This window comes from Plectropomus leopardus, chromosome 17, assembly GCF_008729295.1.
Source record: "Plectropomus leopardus isolate mb chromosome 17, YSFRI_Pleo_2.0, whole genome shotgun sequence".
Taxonomy (NCBI): domain Eukaryota; kingdom Metazoa; phylum Chordata; class Actinopteri; order Perciformes; family Serranidae; genus Plectropomus; species Plectropomus leopardus.
In genome coordinates this window covers 19179874-19199954 of record NC_056479.1, presented here as the reverse complement: position 1 = coordinate 19199954, position 20081 = coordinate 19179874, and the positions used below count along the sequence as shown (strand labels likewise).

At 39.8% G+C, this 20081-nt stretch overlaps 1 protein-coding gene across 1 annotated transcript in view; it reads left to right on the top strand.

The window, feature by feature from the left end:
- Positions 1–20081, top strand: part of prkcab (protein kinase C, alpha, b) — a 120889-nt gene that overhangs the window by 94786 nt on the left and 6022 nt on the right. The window contains exons 6-15 of the mRNA XM_042505154.1: positions 6100–6256; positions 6454–6588; positions 7289–7382; positions 11364–11393; positions 14254–14394; positions 14488–14661; positions 15276–15367; positions 17033–17095; positions 18090–18228; positions 19705–19785. Of these exons, the coding sequence (XP_042361088.1) occupies positions 6100–6256; positions 6454–6588; positions 7289–7382; positions 11364–11393; positions 14254–14394; positions 14488–14661; positions 15276–15367; positions 17033–17095; positions 18090–18228; positions 19705–19785 (1106 nt within the window). The remainder of the gene's footprint in view (positions 1–6099; positions 6257–6453; positions 6589–7288; positions 7383–11363; positions 11394–14253; positions 14395–14487; positions 14662–15275; positions 15368–17032; positions 17096–18089; positions 18229–19704; positions 19786–20081) is intronic.

Here is a 20081-nt window from a genome sequence, read left to right as displayed (position 1 = left end):
TTTTGTTTAGTACACGTTATATAGCTGCTTTTGGCTGTTAGCTTGACAGATCTCATTATCTTTCAGGCCTCTCAATAATTCACATAAACCCTTTCTCACTAAAAGATACATCACTGCAAGTGCTCAATGAATTTTGTTTTGAACGGGAGTGTAGGTGGAAATTCACAAAGACCTAAAGCACCACTCATGTTTCACTGAATATCAGTGAGCGTCAGTCCTTCTAAAGCCTTACTTTTTGTTGAATCACCCAAATTCACTTTCTTATACTGACCACAACCACAAATACTAAAACTTAAGTTCATCCTCTTTCTCCAGTGTGTGTGTGTGTGTGTGTGTGTGTGTGTGTGTGTGTGTGTGTGTGTGTGTGTGTGTGTGTGTGTGAAAGAGAGAGAGAGACGTCTGCATTCAGATCCCTGACAGTGCACTGCGGGGATCTATCCAGCTCCTATTTGGCCGTGCAGCTTTCCCCTTCAGATTATCAGGCGTTCATTGGTTGCACATGGCATTGTTATGCAACAACACATTTGAATTTCAAAGCCTTTTTCGGGAGATTACTCTGTCTGCCCACTGCAGCCCCTGCACGCACTCGCCCCAGGATCCAAATGATATGTCATTTTTAGCTGTGGTATATTTTTTTCATTAAGCTGTTCAGATAGAGGAGATAATGTTAGCATGGACATGTGTATGTGGATGTGTGAAAATATCATAAAAATATCAATTAAATGGTTAACTGTCTTTCGGTTCAGACTTATTGTCTGAAGTTCTTCTTGTAGCATTGAGTGCAGAAAATAACACTTAGCACTTTGGAGAAATTAACTGATATATTAGACAACAAATAAGCATTTGGAGAGAAAAAAGAACTTGAACTTTGTCACTCATTATCTCCAAACAACAAAGGATCCAATCTCATCTAAGTGCTGGTGCATTTTGTTTTTGTTTTTCGTCAAAAGGCACAACGTTTCACTCCTGTGTGCCCCAGTGCAGGATGTTTGCATGACAGAGTGGATGCACGCTGCTCTTAGTTTTTCTTCTCCTGTGATGCATGTATGTGGGCTGTCAACGGCAGCCTTGTTTCACTGATAATGCATTGATGAAGTCTCTAATTGAGTTAACGCACGTTATAAATGTTTGCTTTTTTTTGTGTCGTGTGTGTGATAAAGACAAGACACACAGAAACACACACTCTAATTTTATTGGTAACTACCTCATAAGGAGCGAGCGGAGGGGAGGATACAGAAGGAAAGGAGCTCTTGTTGTATCTAAGCAACAACAGACAGCAGAGATGGTCCTTGATCACTGCTGATGATGATGTTTCATTGTGTGCGTGTGTGTGTGTGTGTGTGTGTGTGTGTGTGTGTGTGTGAGAGAGAGAGAGAGAGAGAGAGAGAAAGAGAGATACAGAGAGAGAGAGATGGCATATTTGCCAAAATACATTCACTGTGTCACTGTGATGTAACTTGCACACACACTTAGAGTACCTATCCATCGCCGTCTGTTTTGATGCGTGTGTGTTAATTGCATGTGTGTATGTGTTTTCCTCATTAGTATGTTTACAGGCATGTTGAAGTTGCTCTAGCGCTGTTTGGCACCAGCGTTGCCATGGAAGTGACTGATGCCTTTAACGCTGCCACAACCAGCAGAGGGGAGGATTTAGATGAGAATGTAGGATGCTCAGACTTTCCTTCTGCTCCTTGTACTTCATTGTGTGTGTGTGTGTGTGTGTGTGTGTGTGTGTATAGGCTTGTGGGCAAGCGAGAGACAGAGAGAGACAAAAAGACAGGGAGGGGGATTGCTGTAGCGGAGATTTTGCATTGGATAAACAGTGAGCTGAGGTTGAAGCATTACATTCATGAACAAGGTAAAAGCTTCTCTGGCTTCCTCTGTCAGATACTCGGAGTGAGAGACCTGCACTGCCCTCTGCTGCATCAGGCTCGAAGAACAGGAAAAAATGAAGACGACAACACATGTTACAATACTACCACCTTATTGTCCTTCATGTTTTTAAACTTTGTGACAAATGATGTGATGCCTTTTACATTTAAGATTGGTTTGCTCTTTTTGTATTTTATAATTTTCCAACATTTTTTTTTAAATCAATTTAAGGCATAGTACTCGGGCTGGGGTCATTTTGACCAAATGCCTTAATATCTCTGTTGCTATGATATTACAGGGTTGACGACTGATACTTTGAGAAAATATGTATAGAATGATTTTTGATAATTAATCCTAGCTAATGTGGATGTAATGACTAAGTGTGTAAAAAAGCAATAACAGCTAGAACATTTTGGTAAATTCACAAAATTATATTACCTTACTGTAATCCAGCCTTTACAACCGAGAAAAGACAAGATTTAAGATATTATGATATCCAAAATCTACGACAGCATCTAGTTCCATATCATGATATTTATATATCAATATATCGCCCATCAGCACTTTATAATGCTGATATTTTCACTTGCATTTCTTCTATAATTGTGTTTTTCATCTCTCCTTCTTGTTCCCCATTTTATTCAGTAATTCAGATGAAGATTAAGAGCTTGTTTTTCTCCCTGTATAAGAACCAATTTGATCCATAAACCAGAAACCTAAAAAAAAGCATCCCAAATAAGAATCCAATGATTATACATAGAAATATTGACATTTGAGCATTGTTTCCATAAAATGGACTTGAGGGTCTAGTGAATGGGATTTAATTGCATTGAGAGGGCAAGGTTGCACAACTAAAACTTCTCTCATGTACCATGTGTATAAAAGGACTAAGGTGTCTGACTTTAAAGTGCAAAAATGTCTGGTTCTTATCTAGAGCCCATATTTGATTTGTCCGCTCTGGGCTACTGTAGAACAGCAAGGTGAGCTCCATAGAAAAGAGGACCTGCTCTGCAGATATAAATCATTTTGAGGTAACAATTCTTATTTTCAGGCAGCCTGTTTTCATGCACTGTTTGTGCATTTTCCTACAAAAGTAATGCACCAAAATCAAAGTTATGCCATCCAATCATGAGCCATTAGTTTGTGTGTAACCAATGTATTTGGGAAGGTTTCGATAACGTGACCAATGTGCTGACAGGGACTAAAGATGGAAGTTGTCCCTTAAGGAGTGGATTGGGGTAGTAGAAGAGTCACAAAACATCAAATTTCCCCCAGGAGACCACTCTTCAGAGCCATGTAACCTTTGAGTCATTTTAAGGTACGTCATAATTATGCTTCTTTTCCTAATGTTAACCTCCTTAACTTAAGTTTAAATTTGCAACTTTATGTTGAGTACATGACGTCATTAGTGGGGCTCAGATCCGTAGGATATTATACCACCTGTTGCAGGTGCATTTTTATAGCATATCATATGAACCGTTGTATAAGGATGAGTTGTTTCAGGTGATTTTAAACTTTTGAAAACATAGTTAGAACGTTATACACCATTTCGTCACTAGATCCTATACACTTGACCTTTAATATCATAGAAGACTGAGAAAACCAGCGATAATTCACATCTGAAAAAAATGGAAAAAGTAGATCTGGGGCACTTTTGCCTTATAATGGACTCAAATAAATAAAAATTATTTAAATAGTTGCTATTTGATTTTCTGTTGAATGACAAATTGATTAAGTGGCTAGCCATTTTAGCTTTATTTCTTCTTTGTTTTTATTTTAATTATTTTTACTCTACTCATGAGTGGGTTTTTTTTTTCATAATTCATGACTCCTAATCTCCTTAAAAGCATTTTGCGTTTCAAACCTCACTGCCACATCCAGTGATGAGCTAAATGTCAAAATAAATCAGATTAAATCTCTCAAACACAGGACCAAATGAGCTGCAGCGACTCTAAATGACATTTCCTTTTGAACATTTTGCTTTGTATTCAGCCCTGGAATATTTATGCTTTGGAGCAAAAATTACCACTGTTTTAATGGAGAAGCTTGGCGAATGTGTCCTTGTGTGAAAGTTCACACTGACGCCCTGGAACATTCAGATTTGAGCCTTTTTTTTCTCTCCGTTCACTGTGTCTGATTACATTTAAATATGCAGAGGGTGGAGGTTGGAGCTGATAAACAGAGGATTTAGTGTGATCCTGTCGCTGCTCTCCGTCTGTTAGAGTTTTGTGCACGCTGTCAGAAACTCATGAATTTCTCTTGCGCAGCCTTGTTCTCTGCCTTGCCTTCTTTTCTTTTGTTTTATCGATGTTGTGTGTGACTCTTCTATAGTTGACATTTATTTGTGTGTTCACATGATGCTGCTAAGTGGGCCAGTGGTTGAGTCGGCCCATTGGCCACTTACAGTAGATGTTGTCGCCATGGTGAAAGTGGCACGCTCCTGCCACCCCGCCCCCCTTACTCTACTGTTGCTATGTAACAGCACTCCTTTTCTTTCCGTTTGTCAGTTATCACACATGGGAAACGTCACGCCTCCCTCACATTATCTGCTCACCTTTTGCCCGACAATGTGAGAAAGAGAGTGCGAGTACACTACAAGGAAGGGCAGTGTAGTTTATTTAGCGCCTTTAATTTAGGTTGTTCTACAGAGGAATGTGTGAGACAGACTTTTAGAGCAAAGTAGCAGTTTGTTTTTTGTTTGTTTTTTTGTTGATTTTACATTTGAATGTGCCCTAACACCCACCAGTGTTATTATCCAGTTGGTGCTGTTTCACAAGTGAATTTTGACAGTATGTTTGGCTTCGCAGCACCTGTTGTCAGCGTATGTGATGTCTGATTTGATGAGCCATTAGCTGAGTAACTGAGGACAGAAACAGTGACTTTATCTGACTGTCTCTCCATCCATCTATCCATCACCTATCCATTTATCTATCTAAAGCACCTTTCTAGCCATTTTGACCAATCAAAGTCACATTCTGACTGTCTGAGGCCACTGCACATGGTGCCAACTGCTACTCAGTTTTGGGTTTTTTTTTTATACATCTATAATGTATACACTGTAAACACAAACTCTCACACTCATGAAACAGCCATCAGGAGCAATATGGGGTTCAGTATCTTGCCTAATAATACTTGTTCCCATTGTATTTCTCAGACATCCTTTGTTTAGAACAGAACAGAACAGAACAGAACAGAACAGCAGAACAGAACAGAACAGAACAGAACAGAACAGAACAGAACAGAACAGAATAGAATAGAATAGATCTGCATTGTCCACCAGGGTAGAAATTTTTCTTTGGCCCACCAAAACACAGAAGACAGCACAATAAAAGCAGACAGTCAGTAAGTAAAAACAAAGGTCAGGTCATTCAGGACACTTAACACAATAATCAGTTCAGGTCATTGTCTGTTTGGGTTTAGAACTCATCAGTTATTTTTTCGGGTTGAGGATACTGATGGCACTTGGGATGAGGGACTTCTTAAATACATTTTTAGTTGCCAGAGGGACTCTGTAGCGCCTCCCAGAGCTCAAACTGGCTGGAGAGAGGATGGGAGCTATCTGCTAAGATACTTATCACTTTCTTCTTTGTCCTTTCTTTAAAAAGTTGGCTTAAAGCCTTTTGTGACTTGCCAACTATTTTACTTGCCATTGATCACAATCCTAGAAAATTTACTCTATTCTGTACAGTTTAGGTGACCGTACCAGGCAGGGAGGTGAAAAGTTAGAACACTCAATCATAGTTTTATACACTTGGTCTAAAATCTGCAGACTAACACCCAGTCGCTGAGCTTCCTGAGAAGATAGAGTTGCTGTGAGCATCTCTTGAAAATATACTCTGTATTTACAGAGATGCTCACCTGGGAGTCTAGATCTGTACCGAGATAATTAAAATTTGACACGTTGCCCATTAAGTGTTTCCATTTCTTTTGCCAGTTCGGTTTGGAAATCAACTTGCAAAGACTCAAAACTTGAAAGATAACTCCACACATACATAGTACAGAGCTGTGATTTTACTGGGACTGAAACTCATATCTGTTTGCTGCCCGCCTGGCCTTGGAGTGACTTACAATGAGTCACCGTTCCAACTCTGGCCATTTTAACCCCCTGAGTCAATGTGGAGTCATGGAGTCTCTGAATCTGGCTCAAGGCTCAAACACACACACACACACACACACACACACACACAGGGTTACACTTTTCCTCTCTGTCTCCCTTTCATCTTCTAGTCGGTGAAGCCAGGAACCTGATTCCTATGGATCCAAATGGTTTATCAGATCCTTATGTTAAACTCAAGCTCATCCCTGACCCAAAGAACGAGACGAAACAGAAGACCAGGACCATCCGTTCCTCTCTTAACCCCTGTTGGAACGAGTCCTTCACTTTGTGAGTCAAAAAGTTTTGTGTATTGTGTGTGTTTATCTATGACAAGGAGGATCATTTTACAGTATCAAAGCAAATAAAGAATTACAAATTGAAAGTAGATCTTGAGGAGAAGTTTTAAGGACATACTTATATATTTGCAGTCCCTTTTTTTACATGTTTTTACTTTTCCCCTTGTGTGTGTATATGTGTGTATTCAGTAAGCTGAAAGCATCAGATAAGGACCGCCGTCTGTCCATCGAGGTGTGGGATTGGGACCGTACCACCCGGAACGACTTCATGGGCTCTATGTCTTTTGGAGTGTCCGAGCTCATCAAAGCTACCAACTGTGGATGGTCAGTAGCTAAGTACATTAAAAACAAAAATTCAAAACGGAACATGAAATGAGATAGTAACCACCAGTAAATGTGGTCCCAGTAGTCAAAAACTTGTGCACATGACACACACTGGCTGCCACCAACTAACCACTGTCACTGTAAAACAGCAGCACATTTTGCGTAAAACAGACGTTAACACTGCTTCACTCTGACAAACAACACCTGCTGCCGTCATTTCCTTGTCTCTTAGTCTTTGTCTGCCTGCTTTGTCTCAAACGAATAAACACACACTCACAATCCACCGCCATGTTAGCATACCTGCCGCCACCTAGCCTAAACCGAGCCTGATTGACTGCTGCTTTAAGCACAGCTACAGAGCTCCAGGAAATACCTGTGCATAGAAATATTTGGTGTCAGGCTTTTCAGAAACAGCAACTGTGTATGTTTCCCTGCTGTATATTCCAGATCATTAGACAAGTGGCCAGAGGATGTGTACATTAGAGAGGAAGTAGAGTTTAGTTGGCACTGCTGACAGAGAGCAGACCTGCAAACACTCAAAAGAGGGGAATCATGTACTGATGATTGAAGTGATGCAAAGATGTAAAGTTTTATTATTGTGTGGGTAGACGGGGGGAGACATGCATGGATGATGGATTTAAAGGAATGTAGGTAAGATATAGATTCAGTTCTCTCCATCTTTTTTTTTTTTTTCTCTCAGGTACAAGTTGCTTAACCAGGAGGAGGGAGAGTATTACAACGTTCCCATCCCAGAGGTGGATGACGTCAACCTGGAGCTACGTCAAAAGTTTGAGGTGAGGTCGATACAGCTCATGAATTCAATAAAACCATAAGTGGGTCTTCTTTGTCACACATGCACACACTCACTTCTTCCCTCCAGTCACCATGGTAACCTCATCCTGTTCTCCGTTTGTGCTTTTCACCCTGTGTGCCAGAGAAGGAGATCACTTTCTCCTGCCATTAAAGTGAATGTTCTTAATTTTTTAAAGGAAAATCCCCATATGCATTGACAGTACAAACTTACAGTGGACAAAGAAAGCACGTCCCTGCGAGCCTTAGTTAAGACATGCAGGGGCAGCTAATTCATAAAACTCATCCCTTGACAGTGGAAACAACAAAGGGCACACTATTTTTCAGCATACCGGCACCTAAAACAGTTATTTTGAGGTCTAAATGAAAATAAGCACTCAAAGCTATTGCTTAAAGAATCAATTACGGCTGTCATCTTCGCTGCAGAGTTATTTCCAGGTTCAGTCTGCAAGTCAGTATGGATAACCTTACCTAATACTGTGTCCCTGTGCACCACTGGTTTTGTTTACAGTATTTAACCTGTCCAGGATGTACCCCGCCTCTCACCTAATGACAGCTGGGATAGGCTCCAACCCCCCCACGACCCTTACAAGGACAAGCGGTTACTGACATTGAATGAATGACTATCACAATTCACAGTTTGCCTGAGAGGGCTTTACAATTTATGACATCCCTCTGTCCTTGGACCCCCCAGAAAAACCTTTAAGCAGGACATAAATGGTGGAGACCTCAGTAAGAGCATCTGAGGAGGGATCCCTCTTTCAGGGCGGACAGATGTGCAATAGATGCCATGTGTATAGGAATATGAATAATAATAGTATTTTATGGTAGTATATATGTTTGATGTATATGTTAATATGTGATAGTGTATGTATGTGACAATAATAGTCATGTATGTATAAAAATAGTAGACGTATGACTAATAATTATAGCAGTAGTAGTAGACATCAGGAAGGACAATGGCATCAGCGCAGCCACAACCCATGATGCAGACGTACCCACGATCTGTAGGAACCTCCGAGACAAGGGAGCACAAAGGCTCCGGAAAAGAGGCCAAATTACTGATAAGCATTAATGAGACATGGATGTTTGCAAATGGAGAGAGAGAAGGAGAGTGGATCTCATTGTATCAGACTAGGCTTATATCAGGTTTACTAGGGGCTGGTCCAAGGCAAGCATGAGCCAGTCCTAACTATGACTTATGACTTAGGTAACACATTTGAGAAATACAGAATATAGACAGTCTACATTAATACCAGAAAGGCTTTTTGTTGAAATAAAAGAAAAAAACAAGGTTTAATGATTCTGGTGTATCTCCCTGCCCTCACTGGACTCAGATGTAAAGCACAACACATGATGTAAAAACAGTTTGCTGTTTAATTCAGCCCACGTTTCCTTTAAACCAACCAAAAAACCTGGAAATATGATCTGCTGTTGGATTAATTTTTTTTCCTGTTTTCTACTGTATCATCTTTTTTATTTATTTGAGCTGTTTTGTATTATTTTTCCTTCATATTAATCTTGTTCAACCATGCTTCTTGGACCACATTAGTCCTTTCACATGTTTTATCCAATCTACTTGAAATCATTCATACCTTTCATCAGATCTGTCCACCACATTATTGCAGATACTCTATAGTGAACGTCACTGCTGCTTTTATTTGCAAGAAGAGAATGTTGCCATGGTATGTTTCTGCAAATACAAATGTGTTAAATTTTGTACGTCTCATACATAGAGATTGACATATTATGCTGACGAGTCATAATGACGTTTCCAAAGTGATATATTGGTACTCAGTTTGTCATCAGGAAGTGGAGGGGATGGTGCATGATGACATTAAGGCCAGATGCCTGCAAAGCTGTTCAAGACTTACAACAACAAAACCTTTTGTTTTTTAGCGAGTCATCACTGTGTTTCTAGGCACTTTTTAAGTTTTCAAGGCCTTTGCACACTGACATTTTTTTCCGTATGCGCTTTTTAATGTCAGCCTAAAAAAACAAATAAACAAAAAAAACATTACGCACAGAAACCTAGCACACCAATACTGTTTGTTTTACTGTTCTTTACATTACAAAAATGTGCAGCATTAAAACAAAATGGAAAGACACTCTCTTGCTTCTCTCCACTGGAGCTACCTCTCTGGCAGTAGCCACTCTGCTTTTGTGTCTCACATTTGGGACTGCGGCTGAAGGCTGAGGCAGAGCTGTCCTTTCTTTCTGTCTGCCCATTGTCACTCTCTAATTGTTAGCAGTCCTCATCCTCAGTTGCGTCTTCCTCCTCGTCCACCATCTAAATATTACTATCTGACCTTTTGAGAGTAAGTTATCTGCGTTTGGAAATAATTTTGTGTGTCCCATTCCTCTCTCTTGTTGTGGATGTATTTGTCCTGCATGGCACGCCACAATTCTTCACTGCATCTTGGTCAAACAGTTCTGTAAAGATTTATGACATTTATGACCTGCATGTTTGCTCTGATCATGTTTATCTCTTAAATCGAGACCTGCCATTTTTATCCAGCCTACAATTGTCCTCATACTTTCCTACAAGCCCCATATTCTCACCTGTTTGCATTTGCAATTATCTGGACTGCTCGCCTCACTTACACACCTGCCCTGCATCAGCCTCATTAGTCCTTCCCTGCTCCAGTGTTTCCCTGCCCATCATCTCTCTGCCTGTTCCTCTGTCTAATCATCTTATTTCCCTCGGCTGAAATTTACACCCTTTTCTCCACCTGCACCTCATCCCCTCATCAGACTAGGTTTTCAGTACAGTCTTTGTTGGATCATCTCGTCATGTTTGTTTATGGTTTCCCTGTGTTATTGGGTTTTCCTGCTGAGTGTTCTTGCATGGCCGCCTGGTATTCATCCCATCCAAGCTTGTTTTGTCAATTAAAGCGTCTGTTCTGAATTCACCTGCCTGTTGTTCTGCACTGGGGTCCTTCCTGTCTGTGCTGCTTCAGTCAGCCGCAACAGGTGCATGGACTGAATAATAACATACAAATGTAGCATATCTGTGGATTGCAGAAACTTACAATGCCAACATTTATGGTTTTATTATTATTATTAAATTGTTTATAGTGGGTGTAGCTGCAAGTGCATATTACTGATTTATAACTATAAGTCACTATAAATGTGTGCTCTGCCAATAATAATCTGAACTAATCATGTAAATTTCACTCAAGTAAAAGGGAATAAGCAGGTTTTGTGATATGTTATTATAAATAAATATACTGCCTGAAATAAAAACAACAACATTCAAATCTCAAAAATTGAGCTTTGAAGATAGCTGGCAGTATAACTACAAGCTGGAGTGAAGTACAACACTAACACAGTCCACAACCAGATATAAGGAAATATTCCATGCAGCTAACTCTCGCTCTCTAGTGGCCTGTCTGTGTACTGCAGTAAGGTTTCTGTTAAAGTAACACATTAAAACATCTGTGCTTTAAATAAAACTCATAACTTCTTTACCCACATATAACTAACATGCAGGTAGAAGGTGGCTGCTATATTAAACACGGCGCTGTAAACAGGTGCAAAGACGTATGATATTCAAACTGAGCTTTATTGGAGTCCAGCTCCGTGTGTGCACACAGGTGCTCTAATACTGTGTGTAAATGTCATCTCCTTACAGCAGACCCACAGGACACTGAGTCTTGTTGTTTTTAATTTTCTTTTTCTCTCCATAATGTACAACGCTGACCTTGACTTTCCTTCGAGGCTTTAGCGTCTTCACACAACTGCACGGTTGCCGTGGAAACTGAGGCGAGATCCAGAGATGCAACCAGATGTGACAGAAAAGGATGTTTTCAAGTCATGGCATTTTTCATTTTATTGCTATAGATAAACGATCATAACAGAAGACGAATTTATATTCTGTCACTTTCTTTTCTCAGCAAGATACACATGCACACAGCAGCTAACCTTTGACTGTACTAACAACTGAGTTTCTTCTTTTATTCTAGGCCTGCCAGTTAAATATCCACTATCTCAAGGTAGCTCTCCTGCCTGCTCCGTCTCTATTTCTGCATCACGTTCACTTTACTTACTTTTGGGATTGTTTGTGGATCTCTGCTGGGCTTCCACAAATGAATCTGATTTACTAACAAAGGCTCTCAGCAGCTGATAGTTGAACCAGCCCAATTTGCTTGCTGTTATACACACATTTCTCTCTCACAATCTTAAACACTAACTTTCTCCTTCTTTCTGTTTGATGTTTAAAAACACATTTACACATACAACAAAGGGACTACATATACTTTTGATATAAAGGAACTAAACTATCATAGATTTTGAGGATTTTGCAGCACCTGCAGCATTTGTTCTCCAAAGGTCAGCATCAGCAATGTCTGACATTTGCAGCATTTGAATTTGGCTTTACTGTGCAGACAGAAAAACAGCTGGTGTTCCTCCAGCGCAAAAAAAAAAAAAAACAGCCCAGGTTTCACTACTAATATACAATTTGAGTAAAAGTGCTGCACATATGTATTCCCTATGCTTCACAAAAACACCACACAGCATTGTTGTTAGTAAATTTGTGGACCTCTGTTGGTGTCACCATCTTTACCACTATCAGTGGACTGTCAACGGCCAAGAGAGCTTCGCACCTGCTCCTCATTGGCTGACAGTGTGGTCTACAGTCCGCCCTCTACTAGTCCGCCTTTGGTCCGGACTATAGAAGGCTGTTAGGACATGAAGCATGGATGAACACTTATGCACTGTAACTGTATGAATGAATGCACACACAGACAGCTGCTCTTTGTGTGCATGCAGAATCTCTCCACATGGTGGCAGTGTTATATTCATGATTAGACTGTTTGTGACTGCAGTGTGTGTGTTTGATTTTGTGTGGCACCTCTGACTTAAATATTCGGACTTTTGTTTGTGTTGAAACAGTGTGATTTTTTTGTGAGGTGCTTATAATGTGAAGTTGTTTCATTTTTCTGTCAGCACATTGTAAATATTCTGTGTTTTGAAGGTAAGGGTGATTATAGAACAACTACTGCAAGCTGCACTTTCTAAGTTATATTTGGTTGTAGTTTTGCAGAATACTTTTTACTCTCACTTAAGTATTTTTGAGAATTTAAGTAAGTGATGTTTTGTTTACACTACACACCTTGTGTGTGTAGTGTTGACATGCACAAAAACCATTCAGTCCTCAAATATTGGCTTAATAGGGTGTCAGTGCATCCACACTTCAAAGTCCTGTCCTCTGTTGACCCCCTGAAGCAGCACTCAAGTAGTGTTTTTATCAGTGGTTTCTAACCTTTTTTGACCTTAAAATTAAAGTAATGTGGACACGAGCAGTAAAACCAGTATTTTATTGAAATAGGTGAAGATATCCAGTATTTTACCATTAAAAATAAAGAGAAGCCAGGGGAAAAAATATCATAGTTTTTATAATGTCATTGGGGCCCCTCAGATTTATCTTTATCTCAAAGGGGAAACACACCTAAATTAAGAATTCCAGTATGTTATTTTCATGGTCAAGGAAAGTTCAGTTAATATTGGTGAACATGAGTTACCCCAGATGAAAATGTTGCTTCTCACGATAGTCTGTTCTTTGTCTATTTGGAAAAAAAATACATCATCTTGTGATTTGGAGATTAAAAGTTCTGATGTGTTTCTCCTGTTAGGCACTTGCGTTCCCTCTTTGGTCAGAGTCCTGCTATTTTTCATTCCAGCTGTCTCCTCTGGGACTCAATTACACCTGAAATTAACTGCTTTGAATTACTGCACTTGGTAGCAGAACCCTGGGTCAAACTGAGAGCCACTCTCTCCAAGCTGACACTGATTTACTGTTTACATTATTCCACTCTTAATTAACCTAAGCAGATGTGCATGTAGAGCCACTTAACCCGAGTCAAATATGCGTCAATTGTTATACTGAGTATTGCCACATTGAGTAAAGAGTAGAGAAATGGTTGGCGTGGCAACAGCCTCTCTGTGCTCCAACTGGTCGCCTGTTTTCTCTATCTGATAGAAACAGACAACGGCTGCAGCCATGATGGGAGCCGGCAGGGTCCTAATTGCCCTTTTTGTTCAAAGACGCTTGGCAGGCTGGTCATTATAACAACAGGGAAGCTTGCAGCGCTGGCACCCCCCTGCTGAATATCTGTGTGGATGTCAGTGTCAGTGGGGAAAAAATAGATTACTATGTTCTCTCAACATGAATGGAGAAAGAGTGGCAACACTAGATTTAATTCTGACTTGTTAATCTGCAGCTAACCAGTTTATAATGAACAAATGTAATGGCCAGCCCATGCAAAATAAAAATATCTCAATATTATAGTTCAGTTCACCCATATGAAAGAGCTGTCTGTTTGGGAGGTACTACGATTGGATAAATAAGACTTGAATCAAACTGCACAAGTTATGTGAGCGTTTCTTTGGATGTTTTGATATAGTTTTGCTGTTTCGAACATGGACATAACATTTCTGGATTCTTTGTTCAACATGGAAGGGATGTAGGAAAAAGTTTTCTTTATACATTCAATGGAAGACGGGTGAGTTAGTGATATACAAATGGACATTTGAGGGGGTGAAGAATTTTGTTTGGTTGTTTTTGTTTTTAATCATATAGATATATCTTAAAAGCTGCAGCCCAACAAACAATCCCACTGTGATTAATAGCTAACGAGACACTTGAAGCAATCAGTGATTAAGTCCTGCGTCATGTGGCAGTCTGTGATCTGCTCTGAAACTCTCTGTGAAAGTCAGATGTGACTCCAGACCGGCTGTTACACACCAGCATGATGACTGACGCAGCACTCCGTGACTTCTCTTCTATGAATCCTGTATAAATATTGAATCTATGTTTTACTCAAATGCCATTGTCACTGTTGCACACAACAGAAAGCCAAGCTGGGTCATGGTAAGAAAGTGATCACGCCGTCAGACCACCGGCGGTTCAGCCTGCCTTCAGGTAACATGGATCGGGTCCGACTGAGCGACTTCAACTTCCTGGCCTTGCTGGGGAAGGGCAGTTTTGGCAAGGTGAGATCATGAATGCCTCGACAATTGTTTGGTGTTTTAAAATCAATTGTCTCTTTGTTTTATTGTGGCCTTTGATGTCTTTATCATCTGCAGGTGATGTTGGCAGAGATGAAGTCAACAGAGGAGCTATACGCCATCAAGATCCTGAAGAAAGACGTTGTGATCCAGGACGATGATGTCGAATGTACGATGGTGGAGAAGAGGGTCTTGGCCCAGAGAGACAAACCACCTTTTCTTACACAGCTCCACTCCTGCTTCCAGACTGTGGTGTGTGAAAAACTTGAGCTACAGTCATGATTATTTTTACTTCCTGCTCTGTTGCGTAAATGCACAGTCACACACAAAAAAAATCATTTTATTTTGTGGGTGCCACTGTGCTCCCTCATCATTCTTTCACAAGTCATTTTTTCAGTCCCTGGAGTTTAAACTGCTGTGTGTTTGTCTGTCTTCCATTACATTTGTGTTTCCTTTTCCTACTTATATTTAGTCGCACTCTTTTGCCAATGCCCCTGCAGAGAAAATTGATACTGAGCTGAGACCACCCTTGAATACGAAGTCTCCGGCATGACGTCAGCTCTGTAGACAGGGTGACTCAAGGAGTCTTTAATAAAAAACACATTTACTGATCAAAGCTACCTGACGTGTCATACAGGTATATGAGCTGACTGAAGCCTCTATATCCTAAAAGAATAGATCATGTCAGGCATTTTATTATCTCTGGAGGATATAAAGACATAAAAATGCTATGCTTTTTATTCAAAAGATATTTCTGTATAATGCACTGCTGTTTATAGTGTGCACATAATGTACTTTTCTTTGTGTAGCATCCATTAGAGCTGCTCCTTGGGCATTAACATCCTTTTTTCTTTTTTTAAATATAGGATCGGCTGTACTTTGTGATGGAGTACATCAACGGCGGAGATCTTATGTATCATATCCAGCGTATGGGCAAATTCAAGGAGCCACAGGCAGTGTAAGGATGTTTTTCCACAGACACCTGTCTTCACAATGTGTTCACTCGGCAGGTTCAATGCTTTACACCCACCTTGAGTTAGTGCTACAGCTACCGCAGCAGCAATACAGAACTCCACTAATATCCTAAAATTTTGACATCTTGTGTGCAAACAGCTATATTTATTTTTTGTACATTTTTTTGCTTTTAACGGTCCAGTGTGGAGGATTCAGTGGTGTCTGTTGGTATATAGAATAATAGTATATAGTGTTGTTTTCATTAGTTTATATCACCTGAAAATAAGACTCATTTAAACAACAGCTCACAGGCCGTAGTATGTTGTAATTATATCACAGCTAAGGGGCGTTTTTCAGTCTGACGCAAAACTATGGCTTTTATAAAATGGTTATAACAGCTCACCCACTCCATGCCATACAAGTTTAACAAAGACAACGTTTTATTTTGACCTGATGAGACCCAAGTAGGACCGAAATGTTGTCTTCACTTAACTTGTGTGCCATGGAGTAAGTGTGCAGGGGTTACTTTTTTCCTCGTGGACGCTGTTTTGTGATAGCTTTGCACCTATGTGATGTGAGTATAACTACCTTCTCTCAACTTTTTATAAAATAGTTACTAGTATGGCAATATGAAAGTTGTAGACATATTCCGATTTTAACCATTTTCATTCATAAAGCATTCTTACAAAGAAATAGCCTTACCTGGCTACCTGCACATATTGGTACCAAAGACCGTATGAACAATAGATGCAGCTACTGTGACAGCACCCATTGGTTTGTGGACTGCTAACACTTTGTGTTAACTGGTGGTGTGTTGCTTGACATGGTGAGGATGTTGCGCCACTTTTTCAGAGTTTTAGTTTGTTTTTCTAGTCTGTAGGCCCTATGTTTTGTTGTTGTTGTTGTTGTTGTTGTTGTTGTTGTTGTTGTTGTTTTTACATATATCTGTGGTTGTCTTTTAGGTTCAGCAGGTTTTTCCCTCTGAAATATGCACTCAATAATCTACTTATCCATTGTTAGCTTAGGCCAGCACAGAGGTCAAAGTGAACCTTAAATGCAACCATATTGTAGCAGTTTGTTAGCTCGCTAGCTGATTCGTTTGTTGCCAGTTTCTATGGTTACAAGGTTACATGGAATGATACGAAATTGTGTAAAGGAATAACATGTCATTGCCTTAATATACAGCTATTACATCAGGCCTAACAACCAATCAGATTACTTGACTTGTTCGTTTTACAATGTGTTTTTGTTCAATTGTAAAGAGCCATTTATATCTTCAAACGGAGCGGGTCCTCTCCTACGGAGTCCACCATGTTGTTCTACAGTAGCCCAGAACAGACAAACGAAACCCTGGCTCTGTGCGGCCATTCACGCTTTTGCATCCGCTACCATAGTTCTCCCAGGTGGAGACAGGAAAAAGTTGCAATTCTGTAACCTCACCACTAGATGTCGCTTAATCCCACACACTGGACCTTTAACACAGACAGATGGGGAATGACAGTTTATGGTCAGTGCATTAACGCCTCAAACACCAGTTGAACAGTAATACATTTTATTCTTCTGGGCAAGGGTTTCTTGTGTATTGCTTGCTTTTATTCATTAGAATCACCTCCCCAACAAATGTCTTTTGTGAGGACATATATTTATCCTCTCATTTCCAATTTTGCAGATTTTATGCTGCAGAGATTGCCGTCGGTTTGTTTTTCTTGCACCGAAAGGGAATCATCTACAGGTGGGTGAGTCAGAGAGAAACCAGCTTTATGTAATGACGCACCACATTCACCTCAAATTCGCTCATTGCTGCAGTGGAGACAGAAACACATACAGGCTTTTTGCATTGTTACAAATATATCAGAAGAAAATATTTCAGATAGAGGGGTAAGGTGAGTATCACTGTAGAGAAATTTAAAAGATGCCTGTGTGTTACACTCAAAGGAGCAGAGTATGACTCATTGAAAGCAGAGAGCAAAAAAGTGACATCTATGGGAAAAGGTTGTGAGTTAGTGTAATGGGAGGAAAACAAGATATGGGAATTGAGGTAAGACAAGATAAAGTTGTTTAGATCGACTTGGACAGATGGGCAGAGAAAGCGGACAAAGGACAAGACGGTCAGGAGATAACAGGCAAGACAGAAAAAAGACAAATAAGGAAAGAGTAGAAAAAGTAAGCAGGTTTAGAGAGACAGAATGAATGAAAGATAGAGATTTTAAAAAAAAATGGATGTGTAGATTTCACGTTGCTGTGCCATACTAATCACCCCAATGCAAAAAAGCAAAAATAGAACAGACAAAAAGAAATGCTTGACAGGGACGAAGGTCACCCTGTTCTTCTTCAGTACTTCAGCTAAGGACTCTCATACATTCTGCATATCTCACAAGCCTTGTGTTTGGCACCTCAACATTGCTTTGTGACAGATATAGCTGCCAGAAGTGGTGAATGAGGTGGGGAAAATAATGAGAAATTGAGACATGAAACAGACAGACTAAAATGTAAGAGCAAAAAGGCATAGGGGAAAAAATGATTCCAGGCCTTAAATTATTGTTTGTTTCCCAGCATATGATGTGTGCTGCAGACAGATTAACTGCTCAGAGAGGGGGCAGTGGTGCAGAGCAACACTTTTCCTTGCTATTCTCTGGACAGCAGCACACAGCACACATCAAAATGGACACAAATCCAGACAGGAAAAATGCATGTACACAAATGCTCACAGCCTGTCTCTTCCGCAGGGATCTGAAGCTCGACAACGTGATGCTGGACTCCGAGGGCCACATTAAAATCGCGGACTTTGGCATGTGTAAGGAGAACATGTATGAAGGCATGACCACACGCACCTTCTGCGGCACCCCAGACTACATCGCACCGGAGGTGAGAATGAGATGTGAAAACTAGTACTGCATCAACTACATATGGATTTGAATTGTAGGTAATTGACCGTTCACTAAGCCCCTGCCTGTACAGATATTGTCCACTCAGAGCTTAGCAACTGTAACTAAGCAATCAGTTTCTCCACGTCATACATTTATGCACCATTCTGAAAAACTGCATCACCCTGTAAGTTCTGCTAGAAAAATAACTTCTTCATTTTCAAGTTTACTAGTTATGATCTGAAGTATAGACACAATCAAAAAATACTAAAATACAAGAACTTGCACTTGGTCTGTAATGTTGTTTGGGTAGGTGGAGAGCAACAAGTGGCATCCACATGAATGCCAGGACCGTATGTTCCTTGGCAGATCATTGCCTTGTAATGACATGATCAGTTTTATGTATTTTGCATGTCAGTGTTTTGGCTGTTCCTTGTTTAGCATGCTGAACACTATATAGTAGTATTTTTAGTGACAGGAAATTTTCAATAAAAGACTACAACAACTAATGAAATGATTCATTTACACAAAAGAAACAGCAGGGGTGATTCATTTTGTGTAATAAGATGTTTGTTTGTTTAGTAATATTTGAATATGTAGTTTTATATCCACTGGCATCTGTAGGCACTGACTCATTAGGGAGCAAACTGTGTCACAGGTGGGAAGTGAGGGAAGCCCTTGCTCCACGAAATTTAATTTTAACAGGTCTATTTCCAGACTTCCTAGGCTTAAAAGCTACATTTGAGACAACTAAATATCTTTTTTTTTTCCCTGGATAGTGAATGCTTTGTAATGACTTTATGAGATAACTCTTCTGCTCTCCTCATTTCAGTTTATGTCATTATTTCACAAAATCTGTGCTCTTTTGACTTAGTTATTTTCAAGTTATTTTCAAATAATTTTCCAGGCAAAGTAAAACCAAGACATAACATTAGACGTGATGCAAACCCATAGCTGTATTAGCAGACTGAGTATCAGAAGAGAGACATAAACTCATGCGTATCATGTGTAAATTTAACTTTGTGAACTGGATAATTTGCTGCATTTCTGTCACTGTTAAAGGCAAGTGCAGCTGTGATTTAGCTCTTTGTGTCTGCATGATGATTAGTGTGTGTGTGTGTGTGTGTGTGTGTGTGTGTGTGTGTGTGTGTGTGTGTGTGTGTCAGTGTGTAGACTGTGTGTGGGTGGGCAATGTAGGAGGGCAAATTGGATGGTAGGAGAAAGCGCCTTTGTTATGGCATCTTAAAATAGCTGACTATATTTAAGAGTTGATTTGGAGTTTAGATGAGAGAAATGCTACTTTAAGGTGCTACCATTCACAGTTTTCCTTTAATTTTACTGTTGTCTGAGGTTGTATGTAACACTTGGCAGCAGAAATAAAGCCATCTTTTATCATTGAACCTCTGAATATTGAGACAGGGTAGTGCCTATTTGCATGTTTGATTATGTTTTTAAACCTGTAACTTTTCTCTCTCAGATTATAGCTTACCAACCTTATGCAAAATCAGTGGACTGGTGGGCTTATGGAGTACTTCTGTATGAGATGCTGGCGGGACAGGTAATTTTTTTACTTCACCTATTTTTGTCTATGAGAGTTTTTAAATCTCCCTTCAATTAAGTATATCCATTTAGTGGTGCATATTCATAAAGTTGTCCTGTAACATTTCAAATAACTGGTTTATGTTGTTATGTTGTTCAGCAAAAATACAACATCAACAGGTTCCATTTTCTCATATGAGAGGATTTGCTGCATTTCCCTGTCTTGTGTCACTGTAAATTTATTGTCTTTGAGTTTTGGAATCATTTGTCAGACAAAAAAAAAGCAATTTAAAGAAGTCACCTCAAACTCTGAGA